Source organism: Emys orbicularis, chromosome 11, assembly GCF_028017835.1.
Source record: "Emys orbicularis isolate rEmyOrb1 chromosome 11, rEmyOrb1.hap1, whole genome shotgun sequence".
In the NCBI taxonomy this organism is placed as follows: domain Eukaryota; kingdom Metazoa; phylum Chordata; order Testudines; family Emydidae; genus Emys; species Emys orbicularis.
Window position 1 is genome coordinate 21,233,256 of NC_088693.1, and position 20,830 is coordinate 21,254,085.

Genomic DNA, 20,830 nt, shown 5'->3' on the forward strand with positions numbered 1-20,830 from the left:
AAGAGGAGTTTTACACTGATCTCAATATGCTAAGGCCCTAATACCACTACTGTAGTTTGTATGAAGTATGTAAGTGATATTTGCCTATTATATATTGCATTTCTGTAGCTTATTTGTAAAACTGCAGTGCTCTTCCCTTTATGTTTTGATTTGAGATACAAAGATACAGGTGGTGAGGTTTTTTTAGACAAGGTAGGTGATTTATCTTTTATTGGACCAATTTCTGCTTTTTTAAACTTGTTATAAAATATTTTGATGTAGTTCCATATGTTGACAAAACATGAGCATATCAGAGACACATTAGAATATACCTTAACAAATCCAGTATTCTATTAACAAATTTAGCAGAAAATTGCATTACCGCAGAGTTAAGGTCATTTTGGTCAATTCCTGAACAGCACAAAAACCAAAATAAAAAAGTCTGAAGCTAAGGTTCTTTCACAAACAGAATATACTTTCTGTTTCATATATATTAATAAATAAACTCACATATGTGTACAAAAAAAAAAGAAATAAAAAGCCACATAACAACATAGGTCTGACCATAATAAAACAAATTCAGCTTTTTAGAACATTATGTTTGCATATACTTACAACATATTTAAGTAATTTTTGAAGAGCTTTACATTTTTAACAATTATATTCTTACAACATCTCATCTATGTTCTGTAAACAAACACACACACACACGATATTAAAATGTAATGGATGCATCTGAGTATAAAGACCAGTTTCTTAATTGATGTACATAGCATAGCTCTATTGACTGTGGAGCTATGTCAATTGACACTAGGTGCCTCATTAAATCACAGACCTATAATTATTATCCAACAGAATAGTGAAACTGCAAGAAAAAAAATAGAATTCCCTTAAAATACAAATATAGAATATTTATTTATTACGGGGAGCACCTTTAATAAATTAGACACCTTCAGTCTAAAAATATGGAATATTCCCTGAAAATAAGAGATTCATATTCAAAAGACAGGCAGAAGGTTGGTGGAAGGGGAACAACACAGAAGTAGAGTGACCAAGATACTAATTCACCATATCCTGACAAAATGAGATTACATTCAATAATTAACTACTCATAACTACACCACTGGGCATGCTGGGAAGGGGGGATGCTTAGATCAAAGCTCTGTCTACAGCCTGTTCTGAGCAGAATGAGGGAATGTAGCAAGTCTACAGAGCCTGCTTCCTTCCGTGAGATGAGTGCTGTGGTACAGAACACCAGCTCAAAGGAAGAGAGGGAACATATGACACCCCTTCTACTCCACTGCACCTTTAATTACGAACGTAGTTAACACATTGGGCACAGCTTAAATGAAGTTGAGGAAAGATTTTTTTGAATTAATATTGTGAAATATGAAAGTTTAAATTTTCACACATAGAATAGAATAGAATAGAATATTTTAATGTTCAGACCATTAGTTTCTACCAACTAGCGAGGATTTCAAACTCTTCCTGGCTTCCTCTAGCAAGAAATGAGCAGGATCTTTCTTTTAATAAGAGATTTCTTACGTCTAGTCCACTAATACTTTCTACAGAGACAGCATCCTCAAAACAAATAGCTATCAATAACTCAGAACATGCCAAAATGGAGTTTAATAATAGATTCCTCTGTTCTATATATAAAGTGGACAGTGTTGTTGAAAATGTAGCTCCACACTAAATGCAACATTATATACTTATTAAATGAACTCCTGAACTCACGAAGAGTGCACATACACTCTTTGACCAAATGAAAGCTTGTAAAGGCAATCAACTCCCCAGTTGACTCAGGTTTGTCCTGGGCAGATTGTACCTACAAGTGAGAAAGACCAGAGTGTCCTATCTGGCTATCACTTTGGCAACACTTGTATATCTTGGCATGCTAATGAGGTATTAATGAATTTAATATAAATTAGTTAAATGCATCTACAAGAGTGTGAGAATATGGATGCTGGATTGACTTTGGGGGAGCATTAAAATAGGGTTGCAGGGAATGATGCCAGAAGCAACAACTGTAGGGAAGGAGGAGTGTGGGTGCTGTAAGGGGCTAGACAAAGAGGAGGTCCATTTTAACTGGCACTCTGGTTAAAAGCATCATATACTAGTTTCTTTGTAGTAAAATATCTTTCCTGTTCATAGTAAAAGGCATTCATCTTTAAACTTCATGTCATAAGTGAAAGACGTAATGACAAATATGAAAAATAATATTTTATTATTCAAATATTAAATATAATACATATCTTATTCTATAGAATTTAGCAACTACATCAGGTAACTTCTAAGTTTCTAAGATATTAAGCTAAAGAGGGACCCAAAGAAACATAACCTGTCAAAAGTTCCAAAAATGAGTCATTAAAAACTCACCTTAACTACATTTTCAATGCACCTTTAACTATGGAATAGCAATCAGCATCTCCAAGATTAACTATACTTGTATTCACATGTTTAATCAGCATTATTTTCTTGACATATAAGTTAGATTGAATGCTGACTTCAGAAAAAAAGTTCTTCCATTCTTTAGTTCAACTAAACACTTGTTAGTCTTTCTCTTAGAGCGCTAACTGCTTGTCTGAGACAACTCCAGTTACACACAAAAACCATATCTAGTAAGGTAAAAATTCATTTGGGACTCCTAACCAGAAGTTTGTAGGGAAAGAAGCCCTGAAATACACTATCAAAACACTAGCAGAATGACAGAGAATAGATGTTGCTAACTGATGTGGAAAAATGTATAGGACCTTCCCAGAAGGGTGTCAATGTACGTATCTTGTGGATCTCTGAAGATGGCACTTCCCTATATAGAGAGGAAACAACAGGGTGAAAAGGGATGACGTTAAGCTTAATCTACTTGAAGTTAATATGAAATATCTCAGGTTAATTTGAATGGGACAGAGGGATCAGTCTTCAGTATTTCCGAAATTTTTCAGTGTGAATTAGGTAAGTACATAAAGTTAAAATACCTAAACTAATAAGGAACCTTCTCCTTGGCTTCATCCAAGAAAATCAAAATTAGTCAAATCCATATCATCTTGCAGGCATAAGTGAGGTGAGGCAGACAAATTACCGTATAGGTCTAAGGTACCTTTCTGAACTTACTCAGTATGGTTTACATTACTATCTAGAAACATTATCAGAAGGGGATGAACTATGCATGGTTTATATTTTGCTATGACTGGCAGAATTAATAAATAGAGCTGTTTGGGAATTTGAAGATAATTTGTTTTTTGACCGAAAACACCAATTCATCAAACTTGAAAGAGGCTGTTTTGATTAAAATTTTCAGGAATGTTTCCCAGAGATCCATGATGGTATTTCTGCTCAAAACCAGAGAAAGAGAGAGAGCCCCCCCAGTGATACCTGCCTGTATTCACATAGGATGCAGAAGACCGGGGAGATGCCTGATTGACAGCAGGGATTTGAACACAGTTCTCTCATATCACAGGTGTGTGCCCTAACAAATGGGTTATAGTCTGTGATCACTCCTGTTGGAGCTGTTGCACTTTGTATAACTAATTAAATATTAATTGGGCCACAGAGAGAGAGAGAGAGTGACTGGCTTGATAGGCCAATGGTTAGGAGACAACTCAGATTCAGGAGATACAAGTCGCTGTACTCACTCAGGGAAAACAGTATCAGAGCGCTAGCCGTGTTAGTCTGAATCTGTAAAAAGCAACAGAGGGTCCTGTGGCACCTTTAAGACTAACTGTTAGTCTTAAAGGTGCCACAGGACCCTCTGTTGCTTTTTTCAGGGAAAACAGAGGCTCGAACCTGGTTCTCCCCTCCCTCCTACATCCCATGAGTGCCATAACCACTGAACTATTGGCTATTCTGTGATTTTGCTCACACTGTTTTTTTGTGAAAAAAATATTGGAAGATCTCTGGTTCTCCCTAATGCAGAATGAGAAATTTTTCAACATCTCTAAAATTTTCAAGGGATAAGAAAACAATTTCCCTCTCAACTTTACTTATAAGGGTTTAACAATAGCCATTTTCACTTCCCTTTTGCAGCTGTCAACTTTGGTTTCATTGACATAGAGCTGGGGTATAAGCAGCTATTAAAGGTTTATCTAGAAAGAAGGCAAGAGGGGGAGGAGTGAGGAAAGGAGGCCTACATCTCACATAATAAAAAATTTATTACCACCATCCACCTATCCAAAAGTTGCCTTTGCCCCAGAGACTTCATTCTTTCCTGAAGAAATCACAGAGGTGCAGTCTGGGGCTGGGTAGAGGTTTACAACTTCAGAATTTATCTCAAGTGACATTTTTGAGGCTTAGAATAAAAGACAGAGATCCAGCCAAATTGGGATATACTGTCTTGCCACAAGAGGAACACTTACTAATTATGTACCTTCGTATTCTCCACTTCCTCAATCATTTTGAACACACTCTGAAACCTAGAAAGCTTAACAAGACTGCAGAAACTAAAGAATCTTTCCACTACTGAATTTGTTCATAAATCATTTCATACACAGTACACTGTTCTCTTTTTTTTCTACTGTCTTGTACTTCAACTGGAATTGCTGAACAAAATCCTCCAGACAGTAATTCACCTGCCATTTGTTATACTAGATACTTTTGCGTTGCACCAAATCACAGTATTTTAAGATTAGAGGAGAGAAAGAGAAGGCACAGTAATCTAGTACAAAGATTTTTCCCCCCTAGCATAGCAAACAAGGAAATTCTCATTTTTAGCACTGCCATTTCTCTTTTACCTCCTTATATGGCTATTTAGGGTTTATTCCTTTAGTAATTTAAAACAGGAGACAGTCAGGAACCGGCCTGTGAAAAATGTTTGCATTGAAACACAAAACACACACGCCTGGTTCCAGGTTTAAGTGAAAGAAAAAGCTCCTTAACATTCATTCCCACTCAAGGCCTCTGGATCCACCCTCCCCCATAAGCAGGTTTCAGATTTTAGATGTCTCTGCAGAATGAAGATTGGGGCTACAATCCCTCTCTCCTCCCCAAATACTCGGGAGTAGCTGACTGTTTCTTTTCCTACACTTCTAAGCTCTTTTAGGTGGGGGATTTATTTATAGAGCTCACTACTGCAACCTGCAGGCACTCCCCAGGTAAAATAAATCTGCACAATACTTCCTGTGAGTTTTCCCTAGTCGGGCGTAAGTAATTCTACTTGAGGAATATATAAATAATGGTGGTCACATCTTCATTAAAACATTTAAGCTGAAGTTGGAGCTTGTTTAAATACACAAGCCCCTTTGGGCAAGAGTACTTTATCTGACTCTACTGTGCTTCATTCGGGGCTTTTTGAGGTGCTTTGTCCCAGAGAAGCGCAGCTGTCCTGACAATTCATAGACAGAGATGTGGTCACTCACGTAGCTGGGTTCTGATCCCTTAGTTGTTCTGAAGACAAGAAACAAGGCCTTGAACTGTCAGCAGAAGTAGACAGGCCATCAGTGGAGTTATCTGAACACAGGAGTTATGTCATGTTGAGGAGGCAGATTTTGAGATTCTGCACTAGCTCAAACCTCTGGTTGCTTCCACCTTCAACGCAAGCTATAATGAATTATATTAATCCAAGCTGAAGAATACATATATCACTATTGTTAGATCCTTATCCAGGAGGAAAAGAAAACAGTTTCAGAAGTCATTTTCCATCACTGATGCTAACTGAATGTCGAGGCTTAGTGGTAAGTTGGAAGAACCACTCTAGGCTTCACACCACTTTGAAGAACTCCCCTGACTGAATGTAAAAGCTGATTTCCTGTAGGTATTGTGATCTCCTTATGATGGGAGTTGGTTGAATCTGTGGAAAATGAGATATATAGACGTATATATGACTTTCTAAGGGACTTTTGTGTTTTCCGGGAGGTTGGCAAGTTCAATTTTCTGAAAGAGACATTGATAATGCATTAGCAGTAGACACAGTTGTTCTCCACTGGCCTTTGCCTGTCAGGAAGGGCACAGATTCTGTTTATATGTGGTCACTCAACTATGTCTCTGGGCAATCTGGTGTGATTTAGAATATTTTGTCTCGGGAAGTCCTTTTCATAGTTGATATTTTCTTCAAAGTAGGATGAGAATTCTTTGTAGTGGTCAGTGTTTCTGTCTGATGTTTCCTTTACACAATCCAGAACACCTCTGCTGGCAACAGCTGTGCAGCTGTGATGGTAAGGGGATCTGTTACTGCATCAGCATAGTCCACAGCACTTTGCAATTGGTGGATGGATCTGAAGAATGTTTTGTGCCACCACCATTCTATTCTTGTACCTAAGCACTTCATCAGATATAGTTTGTCCATGAACATTGGAGATCTTCTTGTTTGGTGCGGAGAAGATGTTAGATTGGGGCCAACACATTGATATTTATGGCCATCAAAGAATTACACCATTCTAATAGTTCATCACCACACTGGGCTTATTATAGTTGGGTAGTTTGTATTCTGACAATGTGCTGAAAACTTAAAGAGGATTCAAAAAAATTAAGCACACTTCTGATCTCTTGCTAGCCTTCAGGTAAAAGACTGTCTAAGAGTAGGGAAACTGTTCTGCAAATAGGGAAGTAGACTGTAATATTTAGTTTAAACAGAGATGTCATAGTAAGTATCTCAGTATATGAGAACATCCAATTTTTATAAAAACTGTTTTTTACAGTACAATCTTTGTCTGGTTTTATTGAAGACTCTAGCAGTAAACAGATGTCAGAATGAATGCCCAATTTACTAATTATAGAGTTTTAATATTAGCATGCATTTTTTAAAAAAGATATAGAAATATTTAAGTTACCCTTTTTCTGGGTGCACTGCTATGGATCTTGGCTGGTCCAGACCCTGGGATATAATTACGTATCGGAATGAGCCATTGAGTCTAGCAACTTCAATTAAGTTGAAGCCATGATCTGTCCAATATATGTTACCTAGGAGAAATACCAAGAAATTACTAAGAAAATAAACTACTTCTTTAAAAGACCAGCTGCTGTTTAATCTCAGCTGCATTAAACATAGTAGCAGAGAATAATGTTCTGTATTTGTTTTAATATGTTTTTAGGTTTTATTACTCTCTCATTAAACATAGTTATTATGAACATACACTGAAGTGAAATTTGTAATTTTTAATCCTACTTTCAAACATTTCTATCTTAAGGTCCAAACCAAATCTGTATGTATCAAAACAAAGTTGAAACTCCACACCTAAGAAACAGGGGGCATTTTAATTTTCCAACTGTCTTCAAGCATAAGAGAATGTCTAAAACCATTTTTTCCACCTTATGGAATTCTTGGGAGATTTTTGCTAAATTCACAGTGAGTGATCTTCAATATGAAAAAAACATATCCAGAGGCTCTGAATATTGGAGAGAGTGAAGCAGAAAGAAAAAAAAAAATGCACCTCTGTGGCTAGAAGTACAGCAGACTACTATTATCAAGTAGGGGTTTTTTTTAGCATAAAAAAGGCCTATCAAAAAGGTATTTAAGAAATAATAAAGGCACTGGTGATACCCGCTATCCAATCCACTGCTATGCCTTCAACCCTTCCCAAGCCATTTGAAATTATGTCTTCTTTCCAGGTCTGGTCTCGTCTAGCTCTGCTAATTTTGTTGAAACCCATGTCAGTCCAGTAAATTGTGTCATTTCCTGGGGAAAAAAATACAGACAGAAAAAATATAATTAGTAAAAGCTATCACCTTGACTGGGGAATAATTCAATGAAAAATGTTCTGCTCAAAATGAACCTCACATTTTTGCTCAATCATCCACACGAGGAACTACATTGTTTCTTCACAATTTTAATATTATTATATTATTACCTACCCCAGGATTAAGATAATAATATTTAAACACCATCCCCATCTCCAGCTACTTATTTTCCCCATCTTCTCCATTTAAAAAATAAATGTACAATGGGCTAGATCTTCCAGTAATGAAAATCAGAGTAGATTCAATGATCTTGAGAACAAGGACTGTCTTATACTACTGTATATTTACAACTAATATCACAACAGTATGCTTTCCAATGCGATACCTTCATATTTGTACTAATGTTATTTCTTTAATGCCAATACAGCTTTTTAAAAATAATTATTTCAACAACATTTGGGGCTCTTAAATATTATGGGGCAAATATTGGGAACTACCTACATCTACCCCCTTCTCCTTGGCAGTCATGCAGATAAAATGTTTGGAATCATCACGTATATCTAATAAAGATGTGAAAAAAACTCATGTAATGATACAAAGGAAGTTTAGAAATTTGACAACTTGTGACTCATCTTCTAAGTTAACACTGTAAACATATTGCAATTTCATTTGAATAGATGGCTAAATTCTGTCTTCAAAGTGGTCAAGTAGAGTCTTGGACTTATGGAGTGAGTTATTTCCTCTCGGAAATGACTAGTTGATAAAGATCCAGGATATTCTTTCCCTGTTTATTTTTATTTTCATTGTGCACATATCTCTAATTATTTTCATGAACTAATAGACATGAAACAACAAAAGCAACAGCAAAACTTACATACATGTGGACCAATTTCAGAATGCTAACAAAGTACAACTCTGTGCTCAAAAACTGAAGCCAAACTGTTCATCTTTCTGCAGTTTCTCACAGACACCGCTGCCAAATTCTCTCTAAACCCACCCCAAACACATAAACGTCCTACGTCAGAAGGACATGCATTTGGCCTGTAACTCCAAAAATAAAATATGGCCAAAATTTAAAAAAACAAAAAATCAAATATGGCCTTGAGTAACTGGTTCAAACTGAGAAAGTAGGTAGAACTAGACTCTCTAAAGTTTGTGCAAATTCATTTGGAATTGTATAGTTTACAAAGAGAGCCATTTCAAGCTGTTCTATTTACAAGGAAATCCTGCTTTTGAGAGGCAGTGTATGATTGTGTGTGAATTACCTACAAAAGTATATTGGGTAGATGAGACTACATGAAAATGTTGTATCTACTATTGTTACAAATAACTCTTAAGATCATAACTCAGAAGGATTACAGAGAAAATGTTTGTTTACTTGGTGCAACTAACAGCACTTTCTGAAAAGTCATTATCACTGTTTTGCTGATGGTGCATCCTGTTCCCCAGACCATGAAATAGCAGAGCTGAAACTGTATAAACAGCAAACAGCTGGTACCCGGGTACACAGTCAGAAAGGGTGTTAGGGTGAAAAGTGGGGCAGAACATGTTTGGACTGGCTTTCAGAGATAGCAAAAAAAACACTCGCATGAACATAGATGGGGCAAAAAAAAAATAGTAACTTTTTTAAAAGAAAAAAGGAGAGGCATACTATTTAAAGTGTGCACAACAGATAATTGATCTTTTTAAATAAGCCATTTAATAAACAAATGTTGACTGTGTTCTTTAAAACACCCAGATTAACCAAGGATGTTATGCTTATTTTCCAAAATAGAAAATGTGTAAGTAGTTTAGTGATCTAAATCTATGAGGTAATTAAAAAAAAAACATATTAATATATGTGATAAAATACCTGGAAAGAATATTCCTAGTATTAAAAGCATGACTTTTTTCAAACTATAGTAATTAATAAATATTTGCATTTTAAATGGAAGTATATAGTACTTTATATAAGAAAATACATACATTATGCTGACACACTAACTGGGCCAAAAGAGCAGCGTATGAAAGCCCATGAGACACAGTTTTAGAAACAAGCTTCCAATTTAAAACAAAATGAAATAAATAAATAAATAAAAATAAAATAAAATATAAACCCCTCAGTGCTCTGAGCTGATGGGGCTGAAAACATAAAAATATATTTTAAAAGGGAGGGGCACAATGATACTCTTTCACACATCAAAGTTTCTGGTTATAGAAAGGGATTTCAGAAATGTAGGTTAAGATTTGTTTGCCCTGCCATTTGCAGCAACTGGCATAACATATGTGGCTGTTTTAATGGTTGGTCATAGGTAGCTGGAAAGCAGCGGAGAAGTAAGGATGGCATGGTATGGTATTGCTACCCTTACTTCTGCGCTGCTGCCTGCAGAGCTGGGCCCTCAGTCAGCTGCTGCCACTCTTCGGCCACCCAGCTCTGAAGGCTGCAGCACAGAAGTAAGGATGCCATGGTATGGTATTGCCCTCACTTCTGCACTGCTGCTGGCAGAGTGCTACCTTCAGAGCTGGATACCTGGCAAACAGCTGCCACTCTGAAGGCATCACAGAAATAAGGGTGGCAATACTGCGCCCCCCTAAAATAACCTCTTGACCCCACTGCAACTCCCTTTTGGGTCAGGACACCCAATTTGAGAAACACTGGTCCCCCCCCCCCATGTAGTATGGGGTAAAAGCACACAAAAGACCAGATTTCATGGGGGGAGACCAGATTTCACGGTCCGTGATGCATTTTTCATGGCCATGAATTTGGTAGGGTCCTAGTCATATGGTATGAGGGTTATATTACAAAGCGTAATATATTTGAGCTTACCATGGAGAGATGCCAATCTCTTTCATTGAGGCAATACTTTCCAATTTTGACCCTACACCTTTGCCAAAGAAAACCAAATCTGTCTGAAATTCAGATTATAGGTCAGGTAGAATTTTATTTTGTGCTAAAAAGCTGGAAACAATTCAGACAAGACAGTGTGTGAGCGGGGAACTAAAACATGAGGTACTCACTTTTGGAAAATGTTCATAACCTTTTTTGGGAAAACACTATTCAAAAATCATTCATGCTGAACTGGAATTTCACAGGAACATAGGAACTGCTGTAATGGATCAACCCAGTGGTCTATCTAGTCCAGCATGCTTTCTCTAGTAGTGGCCTGTACCAGATGCTTCATATGCTTCAGCAAGAATATTGTCATGACTTGATCCAGCCACGCTCTCCAGACAGAACCCAGTCTGGTGTGATTGGATCTAACTGCTGAATCCCACATGCCTCTAACTCTCCTGAGTCAGGGTAGGCACTCCAAAGCTGACACATCAATAAGCACATTTTATTAAAAGGTTTTATGGCAATAAGGAAAGGGAATTTTGAAATTTGTCTTTCTCTTTCTATAGTAATGGTAAATCTAAGGTTTCATCTGTCTGTTTTCATCAGTGGCCTTGCAGGATGCGTGCTCCACACCCACAGAATGCCTGACCCTGATGAGGAGGAGAAAGAAGAGGGACTAGGGAGGACATGTTCAGCAAGATCCTGCAAGCCAGTGCTGCATCACGCCTCGAACAAAGGGCCAACATGGCAGACAGCCTGGAGAAGGAAAGAGCGAACAGGAAAAAGTCCCAGGAGTCCCAGCAGGAAAAGGAGACAGAAATGCACCAGGACATAATAAATCTTCTCAGGAAAGAAACCCAAATGCTGCAGAGCCTGGTTGGCCTATAGTTGTAAAAATCCCAGCGTCCTTTCAGTATTACATGATAGCAGCTCTCTACACCCTCCACCATGCCACATGTGCCCCCCACCATTCCACACCAGAGGACAACAACAACAAAACAGTTTCACTTACCCGAACCGGTGAGAACCATGGTTGACATATGTATAAGCCACAAAAAACTATACTTGTACACTCAAATGGATAGAAGAATTTGTTTGCTGCCTTTCCAATTGTAAAGTTTTATTCCATTAATTTATATTAAAAGTTTCTACTGCATTGACACCATCAGATCAGGATTAAACAAAGACTGTGAATGGCTATCCAACTACAGAGGCAGTTTCTCCTCCCTTGGTGTTCACACCTCAACTGCTAGCAGAGGACCTCACTCTCCCTGATTGAACTAATGTTGTTATCTCCATACTGCTTCTTGCCTGCATATTTATACCTGCCTCTGGAAATTTCCATTACATGCGTCTGACGAAGTGGGCATTCACCCACGAAAGCTTATGCTCCAATACATCTGTTAGTCTTAAAAGTGCCACAGGACCCTCTGTTGCATTGGCTATGGCTTTTTTGCATGCTGCTTTTGCCACTCAATAAATTTCTGGTTTTGGAGAATAAAATTATCTTTATAATTCACAACTCATACTGCAGAATACACAGCAGTACTCAAATCTGACAGTATTTATAAATGTACGGCAAGCACAAAATAACTCATTGGTTCAGGAAAAAACACTTATAAAAGTACAGGCAGCACTACACAATTCCTAGCAGCACCCAAAGCTCCAGGCACAAAGAACAGTCCAGTCCAGAACACCACTATGGCTTTCCATTACAGAGCTCTTTTAAATCCTCCCTTAACCACATAGCATCACACTAAGTTCTTGTCTTGAACTGTTCCAAGTCCGCAAACAGCTACTAAACCTCTGCCCTCCACCCTGGCAGGTGTTCTTCTCTCTTTGCTTCACAGATATTATGCAGGACGCAACAGACAGCTATAATCAGTGGGATATTTTTCGCACTGAGCTCTAATATAGTGTGTAAACACTGCTAGTGTCCCTTCAATTTGCCAAAAGCACATTCAACACCTGCTGAACTGTAGCTGAATCTTTCCTTTGTGCTGTCAAGGTGGCTGGCAAATGGCTTCATGAGCCAGGGGAACAAGCAGTAGCCTGGGTGGCATAGAATCACTATTGGCATTTCAGTATCATCGATGATAATCTACTGTTCAAGAGAGAATGTCCCTGCTTGTAGCTTTCTGAACAGTCCTGTATTCTTAAAGAATGTCATGAACCTGCCCTGATCAGCCCATAGTGATACCAGGGAAGCATCTCTGGTGATCTACCAACATATGCATAACCATAGAAAAATAGCCCTTTCTGTTGGCAAAATGGGCTCATACCAAAATAGTGATGTGTGCCATTTATCATCCCACCACACTTTGGGAACCCCATTGCTTCAAATCCATCCACTATGTCCTACTACACATTACCAAAAATCACAGTCCTGCATAGCAGGAGATGATTAACAGCCCTACATGCATGCATGACAACAGCCCCAACTGTACATTTTCCAACTCCACATCTAGAGCTGCTCACAGTAGGGAGGATCCTCCATGGCCTCCAGAACCTCAGGAGACTACAAAGGGATACCTTCTCCAAGATATAAGCCTAAATTTGTCAATGATCGAAAAATTACTGCATCTTACATATTTTCTTTACATTGTTTAGTTATTTGGGGTTGGATGCATTAACCACAAATTCATACTATCTGCTGTCAATTTTATTAAAAGCAATGATAATTCATGGAGAAATTTTACTTGCCAATGAATTTGTCCAGAAAAAATAACACACTTCTTTTCCCACTAAAAATACCATATTTGCTTGATTTTCACTCTTGGATCTCAGCTGCCTATGAGAAATGCTATAAATCTCCCTAGCTCTCAAAGTTTTTTGTCCCATTGAGGCACTTGCAAACAAATTTCATTCTGAGAGCAACTACCAGTGCCTCAGTGCCATGTAGTACATTCTATTTAATCTCCTTTATGGGCTATAAGAGGTCAGACTGGAAAAAAAAATGTGGTGGTACTCTCTGAAGCTTTGCCAAGCACAGAGTGTCTAAGTGTTTCAGGGCTACCCTTTGCTCAGACGTGCTGGTGTACTGGATCTCTTGCTTGGTCTCTTCTTTTCCTGGGCAGCTTTGAAACTGCTCCTCCTGAACACCTGAAGAGAGGTTACTTACTTTAGAGTAATTGGAGCTCTTTGAGAAACCTTTGTCCAGACAGATCCCTCTATACATATTTGTGTTTCATTCATGGGAGCCTGGAATATTTCATACAGCAGAGTCCATTGGGGCTGTGCATGTACCCTGCATACTCTTGCATCACCAACAGTGAGGGTATAAAATGCAGAAAGGCCTTGCCACCATTCAACTCCTTCACCAATATAGAAATTTGGGTGAGGATTCTATATCAATGGGGAAGGAGAGTGGGTCTGGGATTCTAAATGGCAAAAGGCATCTTGAATAACTCCAGTTATTGTAAATAAGTAACCACTTTCTTGTCCATAAAGATCCCACTGTAGGTGAGTGGATAGTACTTGCCCCTCAAGGGATTAATAGGAATCCCTATTTAAATAATGGCTGTAAAACAGCCCTATCAAACAAAGCATCTGACCTAGAAGCTGTGACAATGGAGGACTGATTGGTGAATGTATGACTCAAACTCCAAGTAGTTGCTCTACAGATTTCAGGGATAAGGATACATCTTAAACAAGCCACTGCTGCTATTTGGACACTAGTGGAATGTATCTTAACTTAAGAAGGAACCGGCAATTTAGTCAACCAGTAGGAGATTTTAATGCAGTCTGTAACCTATTTAGAAAGCTTTTGAGATGAAAGGGCTTGCCCTTTAGACGTTACTGTCAAAAGCCATAAAAAGGCTAGAGGAAAGCCATTGTCCTAGAAATATAAAAGGACATAATTGAACAGACATCTGGTGCGTGGAGCTTGGCCTCTGCTGGGGAGGCATGAGGTTTAGGAAAAAATACCAGTAGATATATAAACTGGCTTATATGAATCTATTTTAGTAGGAATTTCAGATGTGGTCTGAGAGTTACTCTCTCCCAATAAAATATTGAATAAGACAGTGAAGCCATTAAAGTTTGAATTTCACCCATCCTAAAAACTGAGGTAATGACAACTAAAACACTAGTTTTAATAGAAAGGTGATACTGAAAACACAATGACATGGGCTCAACAGGAGGGTCCATCAAACATGTAAGTACCATGTTTAAGTCTCAGGTAGGGAAGGGCTCATTAATTATCAGAAACACATGAATTAGGATTTTTAAAACCCAAGAAATAGTAGGGTAAGAAAAGAAATTCAATGACCATCAGCAGGTGGGTGAGACACCAATATAGCAGCCAGATGTACTCTAATAGTGCTAACTGAAAGTCCCACATGTTTGAATGCTAATAAGCAGTGGTGTGCACAAGAGGGTGGCAAGCAGGGGCAGAGGACCCCTAAATATTCATCTAAAATATGTATTTCGGCTCCATACCCCGACCAAGACCTGGCCGCTGCTCCAGCCCGATATGTTGCTGGTGTAGATATGTGGGCAGAGTTGGCATCGAGGTTTGTTGCATGGGTTGGTTCCTGAGTTAGAGTTGTTATGGTGTGGTTCGTGGTTGTGTCCTCGCCCACAGACAACCCGCCAACCTTAAGCATATTCTCACCAGCAACCACGCACCGCACCATAACAACTCTAACTCAGGAACCAACCCATGCAACAAACCTCGATGCCAACTCTGCCCACATATCTACACCAGCAACACCATCACAGGACCTAACCAGATCAGGTACAACATCACCGGCTCATTCACCTGCATGTCCACCAATGTTATATATGCCATCATGTGCCAGCAATGCCCCTCTGCTATGTACATTGGCCAAACTGGACAGTCACTATGCAAGAGGATAAATGGACACAAGTCAGATATCAGGAATGGCAATATACAAAAACCTGTAGGAGAACACTTCAACCTCCCTGGCCACACAATAGCAGATGTAAAGGTAGCCATCTTACAGCAAAAAAACTTCAGGACCAGACTCCAAAGAGAAACTGCTGAGCTCCCGTTCATTTGCAAATTTGACACCATCAGATCAGGATTAAACAAAGACTGTGAATGGCTATCCAACTACAGAAGCAGTTTCTCCTCCCTTGGTGTTCACACCTCAACTGCTAGCAGAGCACCTCACCCTCCCTGATTGAACTAACCTCGTTATCTCCATACTGATTTATACCTGCCTCTGGAAATTTCCATTACTTGCATCTGAAGAAGTGAGGTTCTTACCCACGAAAGCTTATGCTCCCAATACTTCTGTTAGTGTTAAAGGTGCCACAGGACCCTCTGTTGCTTTTTACAGATTCAGACTAACACGGCTACCCCTCTGATACTTGAGAGGTTGAAATGTCACTACACAGTCTTTCCGAGAGTACAGGGTTCTTTTTCTCTGGTGGTAGACTTAGGTGTCCCAGGCAACTTAGACTTCTTGTGTGCTGCTGTTATAAATAATGTCACAGGTACATGGTGTGAAAAAAAGCACCCCAACCCCTAAGGGGGAACTTGATACCTGTGATCTGCCCTCTTAGATGTGGCTAATAAAGATGCAGGAATCTACAAGGTTCAAGAATGGCTTTATTAATAGGCATGGCTAAACAACTTCAAGAAGTCAGGTGCAAAATGTAAAACAATTTGTGAGATCTCTCCTGAACTATCTCCAGGGGGATTCTGCCATCCTTTGGAGAAGATCCTGGAAGGCCCTGAAGTCGTCTATAGTAGACATGTTTGATGGATCCCTTCATCAGGTGAGGATGAGGATATGTGTAGAGGAATAAGTTGATTCTCATATTCCTCTACCAGGTCTTCCTTGCACTCCTATAATACATCCGTCACACCGGCACCAGCAACCTTCCACAGCACTCAGAAGCCTGCTATACTCTGAATGCTAAAGACTCCCTAAAGTATGGAGAATTCCCAGATAAGAAAATTTGACCAGTCTCTACAGTCTCCACTGAGCAGTACAAAGAAGAAGAGTGGGGGAAAAAATCTGTCCCTACACATTATGTGTGCATCATAACAGTCTGTAAAACATCAAATATCAGATCACGTGTGCAAACCACAGTAATACAAGTATTCACCTCTAAATTCAGTTTGATACCCTTCTAAGAAATGTTCTTTGATTTCCCCACCTTCCACACTAAATATGTATTAATTACTTGTGTTTATTAATTATATATAGTCACATGTCCATAGAATCACAGAATATTAGGACTGGAATGGACCTTGAGAGGTCACTTAGTCGAATCCCGTGCACTCAAGGCAGGACTAAGTATTATCTAGACAGGGGCGGCTCCAGGCACCAGCGCACCAAGCGCGTGCCTGGGGTGGCAAGCCGTGGGGGGCGGCCTGCCGGTCGCTGTGAGGGCGGCAGGCAGGCTTCGGCGGTGTGCCTGTGGGAGGTCCACCGGTCCCGTGGCTTTGGCGGCAATTCGGCAGCGGGTACGCCGAAGGCGCGGGACCAGCGGACCTCCCGCAGGCATGCCGCTGAAGGCTGCCTCACTGCCGTGCTTGGGGCGGCAAAATACATAGAGCCGCCCCTGTATCTAGACCATCCCTGATAGGTGTTTGTCTAAGCTACTCCTAGAAATCTCCAGTGATGGAGATTACACAACTTCCCTAGGCAATTTATTCCAGTGGTTAACCACCCTGACAGTTAGGAAGTGTTTCCTAATGTTCAACCTAAAATGCTCTTGCTGCAATTAAAGCCCATTGCTTCTTGTCCTAGCCTTAGAAGTAAAGGAGAACATTTTTTCTCCCTCTTCCTTGTAAAATGTGCAAAAATAAGAGTGGGACACAGTTTCTTATTACTTACTTCCACTACCAATTATAGTTTAAAAATGACATTTTAATATTTTTCACTGAGTACTCTGGTCAATTATATATTTACAGATCGGTTTTCAGAGGGGTCAAGCACTGGTAGCTCCCATTGGCTTCAAATGAAGTTGTAGTTACTCAGCAGTTTTGAAAAAAATAGTCTTTTAATTTAAATATAAAATACAGCTACATAATATTTTATTTACCTCCATGGAAATCTATACCCACAGCAAATGAAGTTCCAGATATGGGCATTAAAGCATCCATTTTGTCATTTGGATCAAGAGGAATTCCTCTAATTCCTTCATGAACAGAATACATGAGGAATGACTCAATACCTAAGGGAAAATTAAATAGTTAATAAGAGCAAAATACAGTAACCATAGGTTAAAATTCAAAATGAACAAATTTTAATGAATTAATATTTTGTAATGCAACATACTGGGCAGCTCTTTAAAGAAATAATTAAAGGAAATCTGGAAATATTAATTGAGGTTGTTGCTCTTTAATCACTAGAAATATTGGACTGTGATGTTTCTGATATTTCTAAATAAAATAGTTTAAAAAAACTCTTCTCCAATTCAAGCTTCACCTTGTACTTTCAAAAAAAAATTATGATATTTTGCATGCAATCCCAGTATTAACGTACAATTAAGCTTAAAAAGTCATGGTTAATTCAACAGTGTTATTACTTCATATTAACACTTGTGGGTTATGCTTTCCACCACCAAGCTTCAAGAACCTTCTGGAAAGAGGTATTCTTAAGACACCATATATTTGGAGTCAAAGTTATAAAAAGGGCCTCCTGGCCCCAACCAGTTCATTTTTTTCTGCTAAACCCAAGAGTCCGACAACAAAAAAGTTCTAAGAAAGGGAGAAAGTGCACAGTCAATGTGAATATAAACAGGCAACACTCTTGAAGAACCACCGATATCATGTCTGCATAGCCCCACTTGTGGGGGATTTGCTAGCAGTCTGTACCTGGGAACCACAGCTGAGGAGTTCCGATTAAATAGGGATTATAGAATCACCGTCCCAAAGTGAAAAACTGATCTAGATTCCAAGTGGAAAGAGTATTGATGAGTAAATTGACGGGGGGAGGGATAGCTCAGTGGTTTGAGCATTGGCCTGCTAAACCCAAGGTTGCAAGTTTGATCCTTGAGGGGGCCACTTAGGGATCTGGGGCAAAAATTAGTACTTGGTCCTGCTAGTGAAGGCAGGAGGCTGGACTCGATGACCCTTTGGGGTCCCTTCCAGGTCTATGAGATAGGTATATCTCCATATATAAATGTGTGTACAGAATTTAAGTGGGAGTTTTCTATGCAGATTTCTAAGAGAGAAACATTGACAGACTTGCTATCAATGCAACCTTACCCTTGTATATTGAGCTCTGAGGAACTAACACCTGGCTACACTATACCAGTCCTCATTCCACTAAGGCACTACATGTAAATAGTATTTCCTGATTCCCATAGGCTACAAAACATTTCTTACTTCCTAAATGTTTTAGTCCTACACAAATAAAAATGCCAAGCTCTCTCAACATCCAGGACATAGTGTTTTCAACTCTCATTTTACTGTGAATCTCATCCAACCCTGCAGAGCACACTCTGTAGCTGGATTTTATTTTCCAATTTCTCTTTGGAACTTAATGAATTTTAATACAGAGAAGTTACTTACCAGTAACTGTTGTCCTTCAAGAGTGTCACCTCTGCATAATCCCACTTGAGGGCATAGCACACCCATGCTTCAAGCTGCAGAAATGTTCTATCAAGCAGCATCCATATTGGGACCATCTGTCCCTCTCCCACACGGAGGATTCTGATGGTATACCGGGGAGTGGCCCCAACCACCCTTCAGTTCCTTCCCTAACCTTGGAAATCTTTCACTGAGACTCCAAAGAAATGGGGGAGATGAGTGGGGAAGTGTAAATATGCAGGGGCAACATTCACCCACAACTACTGTTCTTCTTCTTTCAGTGGTCTTTGCATATTCTCACTTATGGGAGATTACCAAGCAACACAATGCTTTAAGAAGGTGGACTGAGGAATTCTAGGTGAAGAAGCACTGGATGAGCTCTGGATGACAAAAAGAGTAGTGGAAATGACCATAATTTCATTCTCCATATTAGAACTCAATTAAAGACTTCTGGTTTTGGTTTTTTGGGTCCTTTTGCATATATGTACATACAGAGCTTCAAGCAACAGCTCTGTAAATTCTGTACAAGAAGACAGAAGGCCTACGATGTCTTCAAATTAGTTGAATATTTTTGATATATCCAAGTGAATGAATACCTGGGATTTCAGCCCTACTTACTTAAATTATCCCTTCTAACTACTGATCAATCTTATACAATCCTACAACTTAACTCTATTTAACATTCAATGATTATATATGACATAACATGTTAGTTAATCATAACCACACAATAAATGAACAATAAACTAAACTCATTGGCTACACAAGCAATTGGTTACAGCATATATGGTACCAAACTCTTTATGCATCTAATGCAGGGAATAAAGCCATGGGGAGGTCCAGATTGTTAAACAGTACACTTGTCTGTGGAAAAGGGAATTAAGAATGTTTGGGAGGAAAATTTGTACTTTGCAAGGCTAGAAGGTCCTGGACATCGGGCACCACATAAAATTAATAATTCAACTGTGCAAATTATAAGTGTTATTCCTAGATGGACAGGGAGTCCTAGAGAATTAGTGTATGGCAACAGTATGGGTATTATTGAGAACTGAACATATAGACAACATTATACTAGTGTTAAGTTGGCAGCAAGGGATAGTGTAAAGATAAACACTTCATGTTGTCAAAGAACGTGGCATAAATGATTCTGTGAATGCTTAATACAAGAGAATGCATCTACCTCAGCGGGAGCATGGGACCAACTAATCACAAAGGAGAAGTGAAAGAGATGGTAAGGCTTGATGATATCATGTGTGCACTGGGATACCATCACTTTTCAGTTGGCACAATGACATGCCAGGGCAACCTGGATGAGTTTTGTCTAAACCTCACCTTTTTGACTCAGATTGGGACTCGTGCTTTATGGCTAAGTGTATGGATTGAGGAGAATGTGATGGAAAACACTGAATGGGACTCAGAGACTAATTTCTTTGTACCTATACTGCCCATGTCCATTAACATAACTGATTTAGTAAAGAGAAACCTGGAGCAATTGGTGCCCATTACCCACCAGATAGCTGAGCAACAACTAGGGGACAATACTGTACAGGCTTTGGAAACACTCTGGTGGGCCATACCAAAGGAGGTGAGCTTGCACCTCCTAGTGCATACTTTAAGTTTACTCTTAATCGGAGTTCAAATAATAATGCTTAGTGTGGTCATAGGAATGTGTTGCCGGATAATAAAATTGAAAAAGCAAGCACAGAAAGAGAGAAATATGATGCAAACGGAACAAATGTTAACATAAGAGAAAATGAAAAGGAGTGCAATATAGGGCTGGCTTAGCTGACATGAGCAGGCCCAAGTGAAGACAAGACATACCTGAACAAGTAATTGCTGAACAAACCCAAACAAGTAGTTACTGAAACAACTAACTATTGTGGGTATGTTTATAGTAAACAAAGTAGGCAAAA

At 39.1% G+C, this 20,830-nt stretch overlaps 1 protein-coding gene across 1 annotated transcript in view; it reads right to left on the reverse strand.

Moving 5' to 3' along the window:
- Window positions 1-20,830, reverse strand: part of LRP1B (LDL receptor related protein 1B) — a 1,070,902-nt gene that overhangs the window by 371,327 nt on the left and 678,745 nt on the right. Inside the window, exons 35-37 of the mRNA XM_065413676.1 lie at window positions 17,426-17,557; window positions 7,451-7,585; window positions 6,741-6,870 (exon numbers count right to left, since the gene is read on the reverse strand). Coding sequence (XP_065269748.1) covers window positions 6,741-6,870; window positions 7,451-7,585; window positions 17,426-17,557 — 397 coding nt within the window. The remainder of the gene's footprint in view (window positions 1-6,740; window positions 6,871-7,450; window positions 7,586-17,425; window positions 17,558-20,830) is intronic.